Source organism: Tachyglossus aculeatus, chromosome 22 (genome assembly GCF_015852505.1).
Source record: "Tachyglossus aculeatus isolate mTacAcu1 chromosome 22, mTacAcu1.pri, whole genome shotgun sequence".
Lineage (NCBI taxonomy): Eukaryota > Metazoa > Chordata > Mammalia > Monotremata > Tachyglossidae > Tachyglossus > Tachyglossus aculeatus.
Genome location: NC_052087.1, coordinates 18,342,299 through 18,363,193, shown reverse-complemented (window position 1 = coordinate 18,363,193; position 20,895 = coordinate 18,342,299). Strand labels below are relative to the sequence as shown.

Sequence of the window (20,895 nt, the reverse complement as noted above, 5' to 3'; positions counted from 1 at the left end):
TGCTCTCAGGACCTGTGTCTGCCATCAGGTCTCTGCCCTCATGATCAGCACTATGTTGGTACAAGTAGACAAACGACAGCAATGGGGTCACGGGAACATTAGCACTAGGGCTGGGGAGGGAATACACTGGAACTGGCAGTTTTGAGTGCCAGAAACAGAATTACTGGGTAGAATGGCTAATAATAATAATAATGATGATGGCATTTATTAAGTGCTTACTATGTGCAAAGCACTGTTCTAAGCGCTGGGGAGGTTACAAGGTGATCAGGTTGTCCCACGGGGGGCTCACAGTCTTCATCCCCATTTGACAGATGAGGGAACTGAAGCCCAGAGAAGTTAAGTGACTTGCCCAAAGTCATGCAGCTGACAATTGGCAGAGCCGGGATTTGAACCCATGACCTCTGACTCCAAAGCCCAGGCTCTGTCCACTGAGCCTAAGATCACTGACCTCTGGTGAAGATGCTGGTGCTGCCAATGATTGGAAAACAGGATAGTGGTTGATGTATTCATTCATTCAATAGTACTTATTGAGCACTTACTGTGTGCACAGCACTGTACTAAGCACTTGGGAAGTACAAATTGGCAACATATAGAGACGGTCCCTATACAACAGCGGGCTCACAGTCTATATGTATGATGCCTAAGCCACTTTAGTTGCTGAACTCTGCAAACCTAAAAATGGAGGGCAATCAGAGCTGCTGATTTTTCGTTTTGAGTGTGAGAGTGGAAAGGGGTCAGGGATTTCTGGAAGGAGCGGAATTAGAAAGGGAGAGGCTTCAAAGAGCTAAAAGGTCAGAAAGCCACAATTCTGACATCTTACCAGCCTTGTTTGAAAACTTTTAGATCTTATCATCCATAGAACCGGGATGAGCAAGTCTGGGAGACTAGCTCAAACAGCTGTGGGGGGCAATTGTTCCCATTTTGCCTCAATGGGTGCCACTTTTTCAAGCAAATTTAAGGTGACAGTATACATATTCCTGCTAGAAAATGACTTTTCAGAATGTGATTTGGATAGAGTGCGATGGAAGAATAGCTATGATAACAGAGAAATAATTTGGTTAAGTGAAATGCAGCTCTGTGAGGAACTGCTGCTTTTAAGCAGACGGGGTAGTCCTGTTACCAATCGTTGGCACTGCCAAGGGGCTCACAGTGTTGTCTGTTCCAGCTGAGGTCCCAGAGCTACTCTGTTTCAGGATCACATATGCCAACTGCTCTATCAGATGTTTCACAGTGTGTGCTCTTGGATACAGGAGGTGCTAAGAGTCGCCACTACTAGAAAAACAATTCAAATGCATACCTAGCCCCTTTGAGCAATTCTCTCCCACAATGGCAAGGGGTCAAAAAGGTTCTCTATTGTGACAACGAGTGCAAATGGGCATGACAGTCTCTATGACACACTCATGGATATAGCCTCCCAGTAGCAACGGCAACTACAATCTGAAGGGAATCAACCACAAAGTACTTAAAATTCATTATCGCTAGAAAATGACTAATCAGTGGTAATAACATCCTTTGTAAGTAATGCACTTGAGAGATGTCAAAGAATGAATTTAGGTATAAGAGTTCACATCAAGTTTTAACCAGAATAAAATTAAGATGACATTTGTCTTCCATGATCTTGAATTTCACCCCGTGTGATAGAAACTGCATCCTATTTCAGTCGTTTTCAAATCCTCCCCGCACTAAAGTCTTATTTCCCATTGAAAGTATTTATGACATACCATGATTTTTTGATAAAATGGTCATCTGTGGGAATGCGACTACCTATATTGTAGGATGGATGCCTGAATGCCACGTTTGAAGATCACTTTTCTATAGGTAGTGTAAGTAGCTTTTATAAGATGCTTTTAATTGGGTGCCTTAAAATTTTCTTGAACATATACCTGTTCAGGATCAATAAGAAAAGGCAACCATACAGCATTGATCCTTTTCTAAAAAGATAACCTGAGTAGTTACATTTTCCCATTTTGGGCCAATAATTCAGTCTCTGGAATTCTGAATTTACTTTTGTAAAAATCCTTCCTAATGTTTTATTTCTATACTTTCTCGGGATGATTCTTAAACTGTCAGTCACAATATGAAAAGAATAATAATCAGCACTGTTAATTTATACTAGTGTTTTAATTATTGAGCTGACAACGGAAAAAGCTTTCTGAACATTAAGAATGACTGGAGGTTGCCACAATGTAGGTATATCTCGTTTTCCCTTATGTACCTACATCCTATTTTCCAAATAATTAGCTGAAAGGAAATTAACCTCTATGCCATCATGGTCTTTCATCAGCTATCTTCAAGGGCAAACATTTACGATAACAGAATCACTAGTCGGCTAAAAATAGAAGATTTTCGACACGAGGATTATAGGCAACAGGATGTTATCACCAGAGTATTTTTGCTATAATACTGTCTCCACACATGGACATCATAATACATTTAGGGATCTAATCTGAATAGCAAAGTGCTATCCATGGGTGCTGATGGTTTTTGGCCCTCCAAACCACTCTGTCGCCAGTCTGCCTGGACTTTGGACCCTCCTTCAGGGTGGTGACTATGTGGTGAAAGAGTCTGCAAAGAGGGTGAAAAAATATTTAATGCACTGTGCTGGTCACCCAGAGATGCTGATGTAAGGGGTCCAAGAGACCCCTCCGCCCCCCTTCTAGACTGTGAGCCTGTTGCTGGGTAGGGACTGCCTCTATATGTTGCCAACTTGTACTTCCCAAGCGCTTAGTACAGTGCTCTGCACACAGAAAGCGCTCAATAAATACGATTGAATGAATAAATGAATGTCAGGGCAAGGGGTACATAGCTCCAACTTGCTGCACGACACAATTCCTGCTTCTTTTAGTTTGACACAAATTTAGGCCTGCTTTCTGCTGATTGGGACCAAAAATTTCTCTTTGAAGAGTGTTTTGCAGAAATGGCTACCTTAAGGTAAGTACGGGAAGACCCTAAGTAAAGATGAATTTTAAATTAAAAATTGTTGATATAACTAAATGCGATGAGCAGACAAGCAATAAAACACACAAAATTAAACACTTAAGGTTGACTCACGCTTTCAAAAATTAAAGTCAATCAATGGTATTTACTGAGTGTTTACTATGTACAGAGCACTGTAATAAGTGCTTGGGAGAGTACAACAGAATTAGCTGCAGAATTAGCAGCCCATAATGACCTTAAAGGTATTAGGAGAGAGTAGGGGCTAGAGTTATATGTTGATAATTGCTTTTGTCAGTGACTGAAAAGTCAAATGAATGTGTTGATGATCGTTAGGGTGACTTATTTGCAGTGATGTGTTATTCAACTCAAATGAGATGTCAAATTCTGAAGCAACTGCATTAATTTCAACTTTTCTAAGCATTTATTTGTGCTTTCCATCAATATGCAGAACGTGAAGGCTTACATCTCCAATTTTGATATTTTGAGTATACAAAAATAAATTACTTCATAACTATCAAAATATCATACCTTATCTTCTAGGGCAGCCATCCTCTCCTTAAGATGAAGCTGAAGTCTTTCATTGGATTCAGAAAGTAGCTTATCAACGGTGTCTGATAAACGTTTATTATGTTCTTCATTCATCTTCTCCCTCTGCCTCGCCTAAAAATATTTGGGAGGGGGAATTGGAAATTGCAGTTATGTGTTCATATTTTATTTAAAAATTTCATTAATGTTTAATAGGCTCATAAAAAGAAAAACTATTCAGTCATAATACTATACCCACGTAGCTCTCATATTTAGCAACAGATCTTTTGGTTTCTGATTACGAAAGGGGGATTAGGTATTCGGATAAATCGACAGCTGAAGTGAATGTTTCTCATAAGGATGGCTGATCTCATTTAATCTGCCAATGGGTAGGGACTGTCTCTATATGTTGCCAACTTGTACTTCCCAAGCGCTTAGTACAGTGCTCTGCACACAGTAAGCGCTCAATAAATACAACTGAATGAATGAATGCCAACTGCCTAGGTAACAATGTGTGGTATACTTCAGGCTTCCTGCCAATCCCTATCTCTGGTGCCTAGATTTTCACGAGCAGTATTCCGCAGCACAAACGCAGGAAGATAAGGAGGAAGCCTTCTGTAGATGTGATTCGGGACTGGGCCTAGGTGGTGTACAATCCAAGGAAGCACAGAGGGTGAGGGAGTTGAGTTGGTAGAGAGGGTAGGGTTGTGGGTATAGATGTGAGGGTTATGAAAGGGGAGGTTAGGTAGGGATCCCAAGTCGGGGGAAGATGGCCTGGGATAAGGGTGTGCACGGACGGGATCTAAAGAGTGGAGATCTCCAGAGAGGTAGCGGTCTTGTGGGGAAAAGTGGTGTGGGTGAAAGGTATAAAGACCCATGCCTGCACTGAAGTTTCTCATCAGCGCTTAGAACAGTGCTGCGCACATAGTAAGCGCTTAATAAATGCCATTATTATTATTATTATTACTATTATTATTATCATTGACTATGTTTTGACTGCAGCTTCCCAAGGATGTTATGTTGTAAAGGCAACCCCTGGGGGCAGTGGCATGTAGGAGATGCTCTGTGGCTCTAAGTTATCGTAGCACTGGCGGAGGAGCGAGTGAAATACTCTCAGGCCCTTGCACACCTCCTCAGATTGCTCCATAAGGTTTTAGTTTCTTGCATTGTATTTTATTCATTAACAGTCACACAGTGGGCATATCTCTGTCAATCTTCCAAAATTCATGTTACTCTTTTTTATTCTTAATTCTGTCTATTCCCAAATTGCTGGCCAGTGTACTGCTTAAGGTATCAAAATCATGAGGTCACCTCCTTCAGGAGGCCTTCCCAGACAGCCCCCTCCTTCTTCTCCCCCCAACATCCTCCCCTCCCTACCTCCTTCCCCTCCCCACAGCACCTGTATATATGTTTGTACGGATTTATTACTCTATTTTACTTGTACATATTCACTATTCTATTGATTTTATTTTGTTAATATGCTTTGTTTTGTTGTCTGTCTCCCCCTTCTAGACTGTGAGCCCGTTGTTGGGTAGGGACCATCTCTATATGTTGCCAACTTGTACTTCCCAAGCGCTTAGTACAGGGCTCTGCACACAGTAAGTGCTCAATAAATACGATTGAATGAATGAGGTAATACTAAGTTCCTTACTGCTGCTGAAAATCTTTGGTGTTCGTAGGACTTCCTGTGTTTCCTTCAAGCTTTATTGTCCATCTATAACTCTACGCTGAAACCAGGTTGCTAGAACCTGGTTAAAGCAATGGTTATTATTCCATCGAAGGTGGAGCTGGGGTCAAGGAACTGAAGGCAAAGTAAGGGTACTTGCTAGGGATTTGCTACATCCCAGAAGACACGTTTCCCAGAATCATCTGGGAATGAGAGTCAATCAAGCCAGGCAGAGCCTTTGAAACTCGGGAGGGGAAACTCTGGATTTTTCTGTCTTTCACTGCCATTGTCATAACTGTGTTGAACATCCTGCTATGTAGTAAGTACAGAACTCAGAATTTTGGTTTGATGTTTTAAGAAGCCCGTACATCTCGGGTGGATGATAACTGGAACCTAGTCTAGTTTTCTTTCTTTCTATTTCTACTGCTTAAATGAAACTTCTGTGTCTCGGGTTTGTGAATGTCTGAGGACACTATAAATTTATCTCAGAAAATTCTCCTGGTAATGTTCAACAGAATGACTCACACTGTATGCTGTACATAAAGGAACTGTCATCCAATGGCTTGGGATAACAATCCAAAGCATCTTAACTCAATCAATCAATCGTATTTATTGAGCACTTACCGTGTGCAGAGCACTGTACTAAGCGATTGGGTAGTACAAGTTGGCAACATATAGAGACAGTCCCTACCCAACAGTGGGCTCACAGTCTAAAAGGGGGAGACAGGGAACAAAACCAAACATACTAACAAAATAAAATAAATAGAATAGGTTGGGGCCCAACATTTTGTAAAGCGATCCACAATTAAATACATATTTTCTTGTGTATATGCCTCATGAACAGCTGGTCTCACATAACCTGTTGAACTGAAAATTTCCCCATGGACTGCAAGCATATTCTGACAAGCTGCTAGGACCCTTGTTCCATCCTCAATCATGACAGACTGTGAGCCCACTGTTGGGTAGGGACTGTCTCTATATGTTGCCAACTTGTACTTCCGAAGCGCTTAGTACAGTGCTCTGCACACAGTAAGCGCTCAATAAATACGATTGATTGATGACATCACAGAATAGACTGAACAGGACTAATCTTAATACACAACCCTGCTTTACGTCAATAATCACAGGGGGAAAGGGTCAGACAAGACACCTCTAGTTCTGATCTCACTGATCATACCATCAGAAAGTAGCCTAAGGATCTTGGTAAACTTCTCAGACCAGGCAAATCTGCTTAGCAGGTACCAGGAAACCCTGTCTATCAATGGTGCCAGAAGACGGTAAAGCAGTCTTGGCCCAGCTGCCTGCCTCTTTCTCTATTATGCTGCAATTAATCATATCTGCTGTACTGTGTTTTGATCTGAAGCCACACTAGGATTCAAGCACCGCTTAGTTGCTTATATTGTCTTCAAAGATTCAGGCCTGAATCTTGCCTGCAATGGAAAGCAGTGAGATACCTTGGTAGCTTTCTCAGTGGTATCTGAAGTCCTAAGGCATTTCTTCAGTAAATGTTGGGCAAGAACCTGGTCAGGTGTATCTTCACGCTTATGCCATCAAATCCAGGCACTTTATCATTTTTCTTAGCTTTGAGTGACCTTCTCCACGGTAGGAGCTGAGGCCATGCCTTCACAATTTTTTATGCTGCTATAGGCAGGAATGTTCAGAAGATCAAAGTAGTGTTCTTGTCTTCTGAAGGGTTATCCACACTACTCCCTTAGTCGTTAAGTGGCCTCTACCAGCATATCCCTACATCTTTCCTGTCTTGGCTCCCTGTTGCTGGTTACACCGCGTGTTACCTTAATCTGCAGGTCCCTTCAAACGTTTTCCTATTTTGTTTTGAATCATAAAAATGTAGATGGCTGAAGATATATTTCTTGTTATGCTGCTAGTAGTTTTTTTTTAATCGCAAACTCGACTGATCGAATGAGTGCCTCCTTGCCTTATCCACTGAGTCCATATGACTGATAGTGTTTCAGTTAAGTGCTAATTCATTGGTTGGTACTTGTAGCTTGGATTCTGTGTTCAATGAAGTAGGCATCCCAACTCCCTGGAAAGTAAAGTATGATTCCAATGGGTCCAGCCAAGTGTCCGGCTGGGTACGCGTCCTCAGTTCTGAGGGCTAGTTTAGGCCTAGGATCCTAGGTATCAGCGCATTTCAGCTCTCTCCCACACACATTTTTATTAAAAGTATAAGAGCAAAGCTAGGCGTGAGATCAAATTTTTTCCTTTAATGGATTTGAAATGTTTGGAGTAATTACCTTTCCCACAAAATCAAACTAGGCACTTTTAAGTCCGTCTCAGTATCTTTTTGAAGAAACTGATTATTTGAAAGTTGTGTCAAGTTTGCTGGGTGTGGGGGGGAATTATTCTTATGGGTTTGAAAATACAGTCAAAAGAATAATTAACACAAAAGCTATAATGCTTCTTTGCTCTTGATTTCAATCAATAATATTTGAGCATTCCTCTGTGCTGAGCACTGTACTAAGCATTTGGGAAAGTACAACAGAATTAACAGACATGATCCCTGTCCTCAAGGAGTTTTCTACCAAGGCGGGGCACACGCTAGGGAGAATACAACAATAAACAGAAACATTCCCTGCCCACAACAAGCCTGCAGTCTAGTCAGGCACTAATATAAATAAATACTGGGTATGTGCACAAGGAGGTGGGGTGAGTATGGAGAATTTAGAGGGTGCAGATCCAAGGGTACTGATCTCACAACAGGAGACAAATAGGCAGATATCACAAAACAATCTACAAAATTTTTTAGCGAAACAAAAATTATAAAGATTCCAAAACTTTCTCAAGCAAAAGCCAACAATGGATAATATCCAGGTATTGGGTGATTTTGTAATACACAGAGAAGCCAAATTGAGTGTTGCTTTAGACCTCTGTTCTTCAACTGACCATAAATCTACCTCACAATGCTATCTAAGCTTTAGGCTTAGAAAATTTAGGTGTTACGCCTAGCGCTGCCACACAATAATCAAAACTATTTTGAAGCATCTGCAAATTGATTCCCTTAATTCAAAGGAAGGGACACACTTGGTAAGGAGATGTTCTGCCTTATGTCTTGTCTTATGCCGTCGTCACCATAGCAACGCTATGGACACATCTTTCCTACAACGCCCCACCTCCATCCGCAGTCATTCTGGTAGTGGATCCATAGAGTTTTCTTGGTCATAATACGGACGTGGTTTCCCATTGCCTTCTTCCACGAAGTAAACTAGAGTCTCCGCCCTCGACTTTCTCCCATGCCGCTGCGGCCCAGCACAGGTGAGTTTGTAGCAAACTGCCTTCCACTCACTAGTTACTGGCCAAGCAAGGAATGGAATGGCTAGGCCACTCTCCAGGTGTGACCCTGAGAGGGGGAAGGAGATGTTTAGCTCTTCTCTATCTCAATTCTCTATCTCCAAGCAGCAGCATGGCTTAGCGGCAAGAGCCCAGGCTTGGGAGTCAGAGGTCGTGGGTTCTAATCCCGGCTCCGCAGTTTGGCAGCTGTGTGACTTTGGGAAGGTCACTTAACTTCTCCGTGCCTCGGTTCCCTCATCTGTAAAATGGGGATTACGACTGTGAGCCCCACGTGGGACAACCTGATTACCCTGTATCAACCCCAGCGCTTAGAACAGTGCCTGGCACATAATAAACACTTAAATACCAACAACATCATCAATTTCAATTTTCTGTATTTAAAGGTACATGGGGAAATTACATCCGAACGGAGACATTTTAAAATTTTCAGTTCTTGGCAGCTCATTTTCTCTCCATTTTTAAGGAATACGTGAAGAAAAATCTAGGACAAGAAGACATTTGGTTTCGTTCCCTAAGAAGTTGTACGAGGCAGCTATAGTTGGAATTTGAAATATTTTTCTTTAAGGTTCAACTGGAGATTCAATAAGCATACATCACATTCCTTCAAATAACATTACTAAGAGCAATGGAGAGGAAGCAGCTCAAACCAATTACATGGAAGGCCTCTGACCCTGTTACCAATCTAAGCCAGTCTTTGTAATCCACACTACCTTGCTTTCTTTCAGTTCCAATGTCTGAATCAGGTTTTCTACCCTCAGGATTTTACCAAGACCTCTATCAACTTTTTCCAGGACTGCAACATTTGAACAGATGGCTGCGGTCAATGGCAAGAGCTGTCCCTGGCTCCCACTTTCCCGTACCTTATCTAGATGCATCACAAAACTATTCAGTTGGGGGCTTTCACTCTCAGATAGAGGAGGGCAGATTCCCTCTACTGAATCTCCTTTATAAACCCTGAGGAAAGCTGATGAGCGTCTGATAGTACAAATCATGACAGGTCTATACAGCCCCAGGACAACAAGAGGTCGATTTATCACACAACACACACACACACACACCCCATACTCCTCCCCCCGCCCTTCCTGAAATTGCAAGTCATGATTCCCAGAGGTATCCTGAAGTCACCCCACAATTTGAGCTGTAGTGGTTTACCAGGTGCTATCATGGACCCCATTTTTTAAAATGAATAATTACACTGACTTTTGATCCAGCCAGCATAATATACATATCATTTGTTCCAATAGTACCGTTACACTGATACGGAGGTGATTGGGACAAACCGCCCTCTTCGTTAACTGAAGTGTGACCAAGTTTGAGTCCCTTAGTCCCTTACCAAGGCAAGTGCTATTTAACTAATGTGGCAAGTATTCCTAGTGGTACTTCCCAACACGAAGCGGAAACAATGCAAGACTTTCAGATAAATCACTTCGGTGTTTGCTTGAGTAAATGGGTCATCTGTTCCATTTTTGGCCTGTATCAGATGACTTGGGTTTTGTTAACGTGAAAGAATTCTAAAATTTGCTATGCCTGTATATGTATAGGCTTAGGTGTTCATTCTGGATCTTACAGCTGTTCTCCCTTTGGTTATAACAGAATTGACATAAAACTATCCAAGGAACACAACCTACTGGTGAGAATTGCCAACCACTCCCTGGATTTAAAACATACCCGCTGCAATTCCTGATTCTTTTCCTCCAGTTGTGCTTCCATTTGTCGCAATCTTTCTTCAATGTTGCCGTGTCTCTCTTCAGCCTACCAGGAAAAACTGTAATCTTTTACTAATCATTAACATTAATTAGAGTGTACTACGTTCTAATGCGGCTGCAACAAGCTAGCATGCTTTGTGTGAATTGAAATTTTTCAACCATATGCAGTGAAAAGTATTTTCTTCCACTTATCGACAGATCTTGTGAGGTTCCACGTGTTAAACAGTGAGTAACAAATCCTCTCACATTGGTGATTTTATGCCATGTCTGATGCTGGTAACTAACTTTGTGCCAGAAAAATTTGCATTCACACCTCCCTCATTTGCAAACAGGTTCTTAGCTCCTTCCCCACCCTCAAAAGGTTCTTGGTTAGTTATCACAAAAAGCAGAAAGCAGCAAGCAGAAACAGGGACCAATATGCAAATTCTACCTTCCTAAGTTTGGAAGTAAGTTCCAACAGTTTAGCCTCCTTAGGAGAAGAGTTTCCAGAAGACAAAAGGTCAAGCTACAAAGCCAACAAGGAACAGGAAAGATAACAGTAAAAAACAGAAAAACAAAAAACCAAGACTTTAAAAGCACAGAAAAGGTCAGTTGTGGCTAGCAAATATAAACTGCTTTAAGGTTTAGCATATTTTAGCTGCTTCCATTCAAATGTCTGAAAATAAATCAGTACTTCATTTCCTGCTTTCCAATTACAACTTAGAGTCAGCTCTGATAAAAAGAAAGCTTATTATCAAATCCCAAACGTTTCTGGACTACAAACAAAGCTCTGTGCTTTGTTCTGACATAGCTTCCTCGAGGCAGTGGGCCTCAGCTTAACCGAACTGTAGGATGCAAACATTTTACTTAACATAAAGCTGACAACCGAAGAAAAAAACAGCTTTCAATAACAACAATGCAGGGGGAGAGGTGATGTTTAAATACTTTACATTCTGAGACAGAGTAGAAATGGAGGGCATTGAAAACAGAACATATTTCATAGACTTAATTATTTATGTCAATGTAAGAAAAATTCACAGGGAGACTTGAAAAGAAAAAGCTCAATTGCTACACAGGGTCCCATTATACAGTTTACAATCCCACCTTAGAAAGTGCTGCTACCCTTTGGGCCAATTCAGCTTCCACCTCAGGTAAAGTCTCTGCTTTCCTCAAGGTCTGCTGAAGTTTCTGCTCTGCCAGCTCCAAACGTTCTTGTAACTGGCGGTTTTTGTCTTCACTCTGTGGCGCAGAAATCAACTTGTCACAACACAGAGGATGGACAGTTTTCCAAAACAGAAAGATAGAGAACTACTCAAAGGCAGACCGTTAAACTGACTTCAATGAACTGGGGCTGCTTATTAAAGAAATAGTTCCACTGGTGGAACTAGATATTTTGTACCTATGGTAGGAATCTATTTTTGAGCCCCTCTTCCTCCAGGCACGGCTGCTCTGTTAATAGAGGGAGACGACGACAGGAGTCAAGGGTTTGAGCCGGTCCTGGTTCGATTAAGCGCTTAGTACAGTGTTCTGCATGCAGTAAGCGCTCAATAAATACGACTGAATGAATGAATGGATTCATTAGAGCACTGTAATAATAATAATAATGGCATTTATTAAGCCATTACTATGTGCAAAGCAATCAATCAATCAATCGTATTTATTGAGCGCTTACTATGTGCAGAGCACTGTACTAAGCGCTTGGGAAGTACAAATTGGCAACACATAGAGACAGTCCCTACCCAACAGTGGGCTCACAGTCTAAAAGGGGGAGACAGAGAACAGAACCAAACATACCAACAAAATAAAATAAATAGGATAGAAATGTACAAGTGAAATAAATAAATAAATAAATAAATAGAGTAATAAATATGTACAACCATATATACATATATACAGGTGCTGTGGGGAAGGGAAGGAGGTAAGATGGGGGGATGGAGAGGGGGACGAGGGGGAGAGGAAGGAAGGGGCTGTTCTAAGAAAGCACTTTCTGTTCTTAGAAAGCACTGTTCTAAGCGCTGGGGAGGTTACAAGGTGATTAGGTTGTCCCACAGGGGGCTCACAGTCTTAATCCCCATTTTACAGATGAGGTCACTGAAGCAGAGAAGTTAAGTGACTTGCCCCAAGTCACACAGCTGACAATTAGTGGAGCCGGGATTTGAACCCATGACCTCTGACTCCAACGCCTGTGCTCTTTACACTGAGCCACGCTGCTTCTCTGCCTCCATCACAGGATAGGGGAGAAGGTGGGACAGGGGAGAGGAGAAGGGGAGATCAACCCAGCTCTCTTGTTGAATGTTCCACCTATCCCAGTTCCCCCACCCTCTCCCCACCACCCAAGCCCAGCCCATAACGTCAACAGCATGAAGTGAATAGAGCCCTTTGCCAGCTACTTGGGGCAACACCGCAACTATAGCCTAGGGATCTGAATTAACTCTCTTTACAGTCCACAAACCCTCCCCCAACTACTCCCCTGAGTCGGGGCACGGAGAGGAAAAGTGTAACTCAAAGCCCCTTTCTGTACACCTTCTGGTGCTGTGACTGGGAGAGCTGTCTCACTCCTCTCACCCGCCCCACATTCGCTTTATTCTTTCCTCTTAATTCCACCACTGGGATAGATTTTGATTTTTAAAAAGTCTCTACCAGAGGTCCCAAAGTTACCTCCTTTCAAAACAAGCATTCCCCCGAATCAGTAAAAACAGTACTCTGAAAAAGATTCTTTTGCCTAAGGTTAACATGGGATAATCGGAGAACACGCTTATTGACTTGGTGATAGACTTTCACATATCACCAGGTATTTCAAATTAAATTTTAAGTCGTCAGATCTCCCCTTTAACATTCCAAGGGTATTACTGCCCAAATGCCGGTGCAGGCTATTTCATTAGAAATATTTACTTCTTGGAAAGAGCCAGGAAAAAATATTAATTTTTCAGGAGTAAGCCAACTTTTATACAGGCAACTTTTGCTTACCTGTAATAATGCAAAAAAAGGCATGGATAACTAAAGCCCTCAATCCAGCCATTCACTGCACCTCTTTAAATCAGTGGCAGGAATGAATTGACTTGAGTTTCAGCTTTTCTCTCTAACCCCATTCAGCCCCTACTCAAGATTTTTATGCAGCAGAATGAGGATGATGATGATATTTGTTAAGCACTTACTATGTGCCAAGGATTATTCTAAGCACTGGCGTACATACAAGGTAATCAGGTTGTCCCACATGGGGATCACAGTCTTAATCCTCATTTTACAGATGAGGCAACTTAGGCACAGAGAAGTTAAATGGCTTTCCCGAGATCACACAGCAGACAAGTGGCCGAGCTGGGATTAGAACCCACGTCCTTTGACTCCCAAGCCCGTGCTCTTTCCATTAAACCACACTGCTTCTCCCATGGCCAAAGGGCAAGTAACAGGAGAGGAGGAGAAGCAGGAGGTCTGGATAATTCACTAACTTAATAATCAGTTCCTCAGTAACTGAAATACCTGCTTGTTGGTGAACAAAACCCACCATAATTTACCGAACTCAAACTGCTTCTTCGCCCATTCTTCTACAACACTGTATAAACTTCAGTATTCCATTCTTCTGATAACCCGGCAACACTGACCTAATTAAATCTTCAGCATATGTGGCATTCGTAACCTGAAAGTTAGACGTGGTTTTTGAAGCACGATTAGTACCCAGAGGATAGAAACCTTGAAATGATTACCTGCCGATGCATTGAGTCTTTATTAGCAATTTCATTTTCAAGTTTATCATTTAGATCATGCACAGATGTGGCTTCACGCTGTGCAGCGAGGTAGCGTTTTTCGAGAGTTGTGATTCTCTCTTCCATATCTTCCTTTTGAGCCATAGCCTAGGAGATGAAAAATATTTTAAAACGGTACGGTACTGATCCATTTACAAAATCTGAAAAAAGCCAACTTTTCTAATCAAATTTGAAATTAGACAACTTCAGCCGTGAGTCTATGAGAAGCAGCGTGGCTCAGTGGAAAGGGCCCGAGCTTTGGAGTCAGAGGTCATGGGTTCAAACCCCGGCTCTGCCAATTGTCAGTTGTGTGACTTTGGGCAAGTCACTTAACCTCTCTGTGCCTCAGTTACCTCATCTGTAAAATGGGGATTAAGACCGTGAGCCCCGCGAGGGACAACCTGATCACCTTGTAATCTCCCCAGCGCTTAGAACTGTGCTTTGCACATAGTAGGGGCTTAATAAATGCCATTTAAAAAAAACCCCAAAAAAACCAAGCAACAAATGGCTATCAGATGTTTCCTAATAAACTACTTAATAAAATGAGCAAATGCAGGTCATAAATGAACAAATAACAGCGAAGAATGCCTAATAAAGCTGGCAACTGAGTGTTCCCAGTGCCGGGAGACACAGTCTCTTGGCATTGCTACAACTCCAGGTTCCGTAAGTGAGGGCTAAAATAGGATGGGCCATCCGAACAATGGCTCTTCCTAGCCAACGGCACAAGACAGCCAAATCCTGGGTACCCACCAGCAAGCTCCCTGCAGGGCTGTACATTCAGACCCTTTAGAGAGAGCAACTGGCTGGAACTTGGTGAATCGAAATCAATCAATCAATCAATCAATCGCATTTATTGAGCGCTTACTATGTGCAGAGCACTGTACTAAGCGCTTGGGAAGTACAAATTGGCATCACATAGAGACAGTCCCTACCCAACAGTGGGCTCACAGTCTAAAAGGGGGAGACAGAGAACAGAACCAAACATACCAACAAAATAAAATAAGTAGGATAGAAATGTACAAGTAAAATAAATAAATAAATAAATAAATAAATAGAGTAATAAATATGTACAACCATATATACATATATACAGGTGCTGTGGGGAAGGGAAGGAGGTAAGACGGGGGGATGGAGAGGGGGACGAGGGGGAGAGGAAAGAAGGGGCTCAGTCTGGGAAGGCCTCCTGGAGGAGGTGAGCTCTCAGCAGGGCCTTGAAGGGAGGAAGAGAGCTAGCTTGGCGGATCGAAACTGACCGAGGGGTTCGCCTACAGAAGATGATGCTGTATGGCAATGCTTTGGACATCTGATATTCGTCCTACCCGCCACCCCAAAGCAATTAGGCCTATATTTTCACATCACCTCGCCCCCTCCTACCTCACCTCCCTTCTCTCCTTATTAACTGTATATATGTATATATGTTTGTACATATTTATTACTCTATTTATTTATTTATTTATTTATTTATTTTACTTGTACATATCTATTCTATTTATTTTATTTTGTATGTTTGGTTTTGTTTTTCTTCTCTGTCTCCCCCTTTTAGACTGTGAGCCCAATGTTGGGTAGGGACTGTCTCTATATGTTGCCAATTTGTACTTCCCAAGCGCTTAGCACAGTACTCTGCACATAGTAAGCGCTCAATAAATATGATTGATTGATTGACTGATTACAGCCCACCCCGCACCCTCTGCTCCTCCGCCGCTAATCTCCTCACCGTACCTCGTTCTCGCCTGTCCCGCCATCGACCCCTGGCCCACGTCATCCCCCGGGCCTGGAATGCCCTCCCTCTGCCCACCCGCCAAGCTAGCTCTCTTCCTCCCTTCAAGGCCCTACTGAGAGCTCACCTCCTCCAGGAGGCCTTCCCAGACTGAGCCCCTTCCTTCCTCTCCCCCTCGTCCCCCTCTCCATCCCCCCCATCTTACCTCCTTCCCTTCCCCACAGCACCTGTATATATGTATATATGTTTGTACATATTTATTACTCTATTTATTTTACTTGTACATATATATTCTATTTATTTTATTTTGTTAGTATGTTTGGTTTTCTTCTCTGTCTCCCCCTTTTAGACTGTAAGCCCACTGTTGGGTAGGGACTGTCTCTATATGTTGCCAATTTGTACTTCCCAAGCACTTAGTACAGTGCTCTGCACACAGTAGGGGCTCAATAAATACGATTGATGATGATGATGATGATATTTTAAAATCATTTATTGTACAGTATTTATTTATTCATACTAATGTCTGTCTCCCCATCTAGACTGTAAGATCATTATGGGCAGGGAATGTTTCTACTAATTCTGTTGTATTGTACTCTCCCAAGTGCTTAGAACAGTACTCTGCACATAATAATAATGGTATTTGTTAAGCTCTTATTATGTGCCAAGCAATATTCTAAGCGCTGACATAGATACAAGGCAATCAGGTTGTCCCACGTGGGGCTCACAGTCTTAATCCCCATTTTACAGATGAGGTAACTGAGGCACAGAGAAGTTAAGTGATTTGCCCAAAGTCACCGAGCAGGCGGAGCCGGGATTAGAACCCATGACCTCTGACTCCCAAGCCCATGCTCTTTCCACTAAGCCACATAGTAAGTGCTCAAGAAAGCACTTGAGAAGCAGCGTGGCTCAGTGGAAAGAATAAGGGCTTGGGAGTCAGAGGTCATGGGTTCAAATCCCGGCTCTGCCACTTCTCAGCTGTGTGACCTTGGGCAAGTCATTTAACTTCTCTGGGCCTCAGTTCCCTCATCTGTAAAATGGGGATGGAGACTGTGAGCCCCACGTGGGACAACCTTGATCACCTTGTATTCCCCCCAGCGCTTAGAACAGTGCTTGGCACATAGTAAGCGCTTAACAAATGCCACCATTATGAGAAGCAGCGTGGCTCAGTGGAAAGAGCACGGACTTTGGAGTCAGAGGTCATGGGTTCAAACCCCGGCTCTGCCAATTGTCAGCTGTGGGACGCTGGGCAAGTCACAACTTCTCTGGGCCTCAGTTCCCTCATCTGTAAAATGGGGATGAAGATTGTGAGCCCCCCCCCCCCCACCCCGTGGGACAACCTGATCACCTTGTAACCTCCCCAGCGCTTAGAACAGTGCTTTGCACATAGTAAGCACTTAATAAATGCCATCATTATTATTATTATAAGAAATACCACTGATCGACTGAGTGCACCAGTAACAGTGATACGTACAGCAAAACCACGGACTGATGGTCCTTGTAAGCCCCAATAATCATGGGAGTATTTGTTAAGTGCTTACTATGTGTCAAGCATTGTACTAAGCACCGGGGTAGATACAAGATCATCAGGTCCCACATGGGGCTTACAATATAAGTACGAGGGAGAGCAGGTACTGAATCCCCACACTGCAGATGGGGGAACTGAGACACAGAAAAGATAAGTGACCCGTCCAAGGTTACACGGCAGACAAGTGGCAGAGCCAGGATTAGAACCCAGGTCTTCGGACACCCAGGCACATGCTATTTCCACTACGTTATGCTGTTTCTTAGCAGCCCTAGGAGTCCAGAGGGTAACCGAACAAGTGGCATTTCCTCAGGACTTATGCTAGATCCACTTTCCATTAGTTTTTGACAATCTTTAGCCTGCAGTCTGGACTAGGACCAGAGATTGGATGTTCAGTCTGGGCAGGGCTTAGTCCATCATCATCATCATCATCATCATCATCATCATCTTCAATCATATTCATTGAGTGCTTACTGTGTGCAGAGCACTGTACCAAGCGCTTGGGAAGTACAAGTTGGCACCATATAGAGACAGTCCCTACCCAACAGTGGGCTCACAGTCTAAAAGGGGGAGACAGAGAACAAAACCAAACATACTAACAAAATAAAATAAATAAATACGTCCAAGGACGTAGGAGCTCAGCAGGGGTCAATTCAGCCATACCTAGCCTGTCATCCAAAATCAGTATTTCAATACCAGGATACAATTTTCACCTGCGTGGACAAAATCTGGCTAAAACCACAAATAAAGCAAACACGTACATTTTTGAAGCTTTCAAAGGACCAATCTGTACGCTGGCAATTTTGTTCAGGAGCAAACACTTCAACAGGAAAGAGTCTAGTGAGGAATGCTTCGATTACCGTCTCGATGCTAGTCTAACAACCCGAGCCTCGGCTTGTGCAAACGAAGACATCCTTGAGGCAAAAACTTTTCATTTTAGTCGCTTACTTCCCTAGAATGCTACAGTTATCAATCTTAAATAGGTAACAAGCCTTTCTAAGTATAAATGCATCTCAATATGGTCATTCAAAATTAACTGAATGAAGGCCCGGTGTGCCTCCTACTAAAGGCTAGTGCCATAAATGGGACAGAATATGCAGGACTTTCTCCGATGTGTCCTCGTAGGAGCCCACTCCGTGGACCCTGGCCTCCACCAAGGTAGGGATGACACCATTAGGTTCAATCCCCACGGCTCTTAGGATAGCACGTCCCACCCAAGGTAGTCACAGAGGAGGCAACCTGAAGGCTCTATTCCTTGCCACCTGCCAGCAGGCGTATGGCCCCTGGCCTAGAGTTTTGTGAGGATGAGCTAATCTATCTATCTGCCCCTTGTCTGCTGTGTGGCCTTGGCCAAGTCACTTCACTCTATAAAATGGGGATTGAGACTGTGACCCTCATGTAGGACAGGGACTTTGTCCAACCTGATTTGCCTGGATCCACCCCAGTGCTTAGTACAGTGCCGGTCACACAGTGAGCACTTAAATACCACAATAATTACTGTTTTCATTTGGGAAGGGGTAAGGCAACGGGAAGGGGAAACGGCTCCGCCATGGCCTGAATGACCTCTAAGTGGGGGCCGAAACAGATTCTGCTGTTGTTTCTCTGCTTCTCACTGGGGTCAGGCACTGGCATTTCCCCTGCCCTCTCAGGGCTCCAGAACCACACTGCTCTACTGAAGCCACCGGCAATAGCTGCAATCAACCAGTGCTCGTGCCTTTTGGCGGAGCACCTGATCATGGTAGCGCCCGCTGAATCCCCAGTCCCCGGTGGCCCTTCCATATCATCCTCCTAAAGGTGCCCACATTTGGCCACGCTACCCGTCAAAGACCTAAAAACAGCAGTTGGTGAAGAGGAGAAGCATCAGCAAGTCCCTTTTTCTTCCTCTCCCCTTCTCCTTTTTTCCTCCCTTCCTCCCAAACCCTGCCCCTAGGATCACCGCTATGCTTAAAATGAAAAGTGGGGGTGCCTGTTTTGGCATTGTTCACTTTAACACCAAAACACCAATTCAGAAAAATCCATTGTTATTGAAAGATAGTTCTTTCAGCTATTCCCAGGGCCTTAAGAGGGATGGTGGCGAGCAACAGGAGAGGTAAACTTGCACAAACCTATTGGTATTTTGCTTCTGTAACTTGGCATAAAAGATTCTTGTCTTCTATACCTTTGTTAACATTGCAACGTTTACCTGGCACTTGTGAGCTTATTTATTATTTTCATAGCACACGGGTTCCCAAGCATCCAAGTGTGGGCAAAGTCCACCCATTTATTGTACGGCTAACCACAAATATTCAACACCAAATGCCCCTTGACCTGATGTCACCCTCCTGTTGAGCCCTAACAGTTCTCCCATTTTATAACTGAAAAGCAGAACATAGGACTCCTAGGAGACCATCAACATGCTTCTTTAACTTAGATGGCAAGCTGTGCTGAAGTCACTTACACTGAGTCATGAGCACATTAAAATTTACAGACTCACACTTGAAGAGTGTTTCCAAAAAAAATGAATATTCATGATAATACAAATCAGACAGCCTGATGCTTCATAAAATTTGTTGGCTGATTTTCTTAATAAAATGTAAATGCTTTCTGTTTTAAAAAATTTCAATTGTCCATAAATTACTACAATCATTCTTTGGTACCGATAGGCTGGTAAACAGCTCTAAAGACTACGTAATCTATTCTCCACTTCCAGATAGGTTTGTGGAAAAACCAAACTAGGCAGAAGGGTGCTTATTTTATTATCAGAGATACCAGAAAGGAGATTCCACAGATAACCTTGGTAACTCATTCCAAGGGCTCACAACCCTATCTGCACGTTACTCTTCTCAGATACAGAGTTAGTGAGGAAAGAAAGGATCAATTTATTAATAGCAGGTATTTGCTCAACCAAAGTATTACAGAAGCTATGCAAAACCAAAGCACTGTTAGTATCGTTGCTATCTGCTCACCTCTCGTACATCTCTTTGCAATTTTGTGTTTACTTCTTCAGATTTGATTAGGTCTTTCCTAGCTGTATCGAGATCTTCTTCCAGCTCTGCTACATGGGTAGAAAGCACAGCCAGACGTTCTTTCATTTGGCTTTGCTCTTTTGTTTGTTTATCTATGATTTCCTGGAGCTCTATTACTTTAGCAAGGTCTTCTTCGTGACTTAAAGAACCATCAGACGATCTCTGTTGAATTGAAAAGCAAATAAATTTTTATATTGCCTCAGTCAATGGCTTAACTCTACCATGCAAACAGGGTCTCCCTCAGCATTCTTCCATGTGTACAGCAAAAGTGAAAAAACAGAAAGAACTTGCCTTCCCATTAGTGCTTGGTGTATTTTCTTGTTCACTGTTTATATCCAGAATCCCATCTGATAGTGTTTTTTTCTGATTATTCTGCTCTTTTAGAATCATTAACTAAAATAAAAAATTAAGCACAGTTTCAATGCAAATCATACTCCATTAACATCACGAGAAATTAACGGGATACTTTTGAGAAATCAAGGACGAAACTGATGCTACTGCTCTAATATTTACATTTGGCTAAGGCACAAGGTTGCTACATCCTGGTTAGCGCTCTTGACTGGTTTCATGAAAATAGTACTAAACACAATAGTGCTAAGTGAGGTATACCTTCTGATAATTAAAGTACATTACGGTGTCTCCATAATTCTTTTTAAATTGGCCAATATAAATATATTTTGAAAGTAATAAAATAGCATTTACTAATCATACACAACTCGGTGCAAAGGCACTGAATAAACCATTTAGGAATTACAGGACATGCAATGATATATTCCTTGACCACAAGGA

The 20,895-nt window shown here is 42.6% G+C and overlaps 1 protein-coding gene across 10 annotated transcripts in view; it reads right to left on the bottom strand.

Annotated features, from left to right (window-relative positions):
- The window catches only part of PPFIA1 (PTPRF interacting protein alpha 1), a 126,455-nt gene that overhangs the window by 45,314 nt on the left and 60,246 nt on the right, over positions 1–20,895 (bottom strand). For 9 of the 10 annotated variants that reach the window (XM_038764010.1, XM_038764013.1, XM_038764009.1 and 6 more), the window contains exons 6-11: positions 20,398–20,499; positions 20,047–20,268; positions 13,824–13,970; positions 11,227–11,361; positions 10,106–10,189; positions 3,466–3,597 (exon numbers count right to left, since the gene is read on the bottom strand). In XM_038764010.1, the coding sequence (XP_038619938.1) occupies positions 3,466–3,597; positions 10,106–10,189; positions 11,227–11,361; positions 13,824–13,970; positions 20,047–20,268; positions 20,398–20,499 (822 nt within the window). Of the gene's footprint in view, positions 1–3,465; positions 3,598–10,105; positions 10,190–10,573; positions 10,649–11,226; positions 11,362–13,823; positions 13,971–20,046; positions 20,269–20,397; positions 20,500–20,895 lie in introns of all 10 variants that reach the window. The other variant, XM_038764018.1, reaches the window with a different exon arrangement.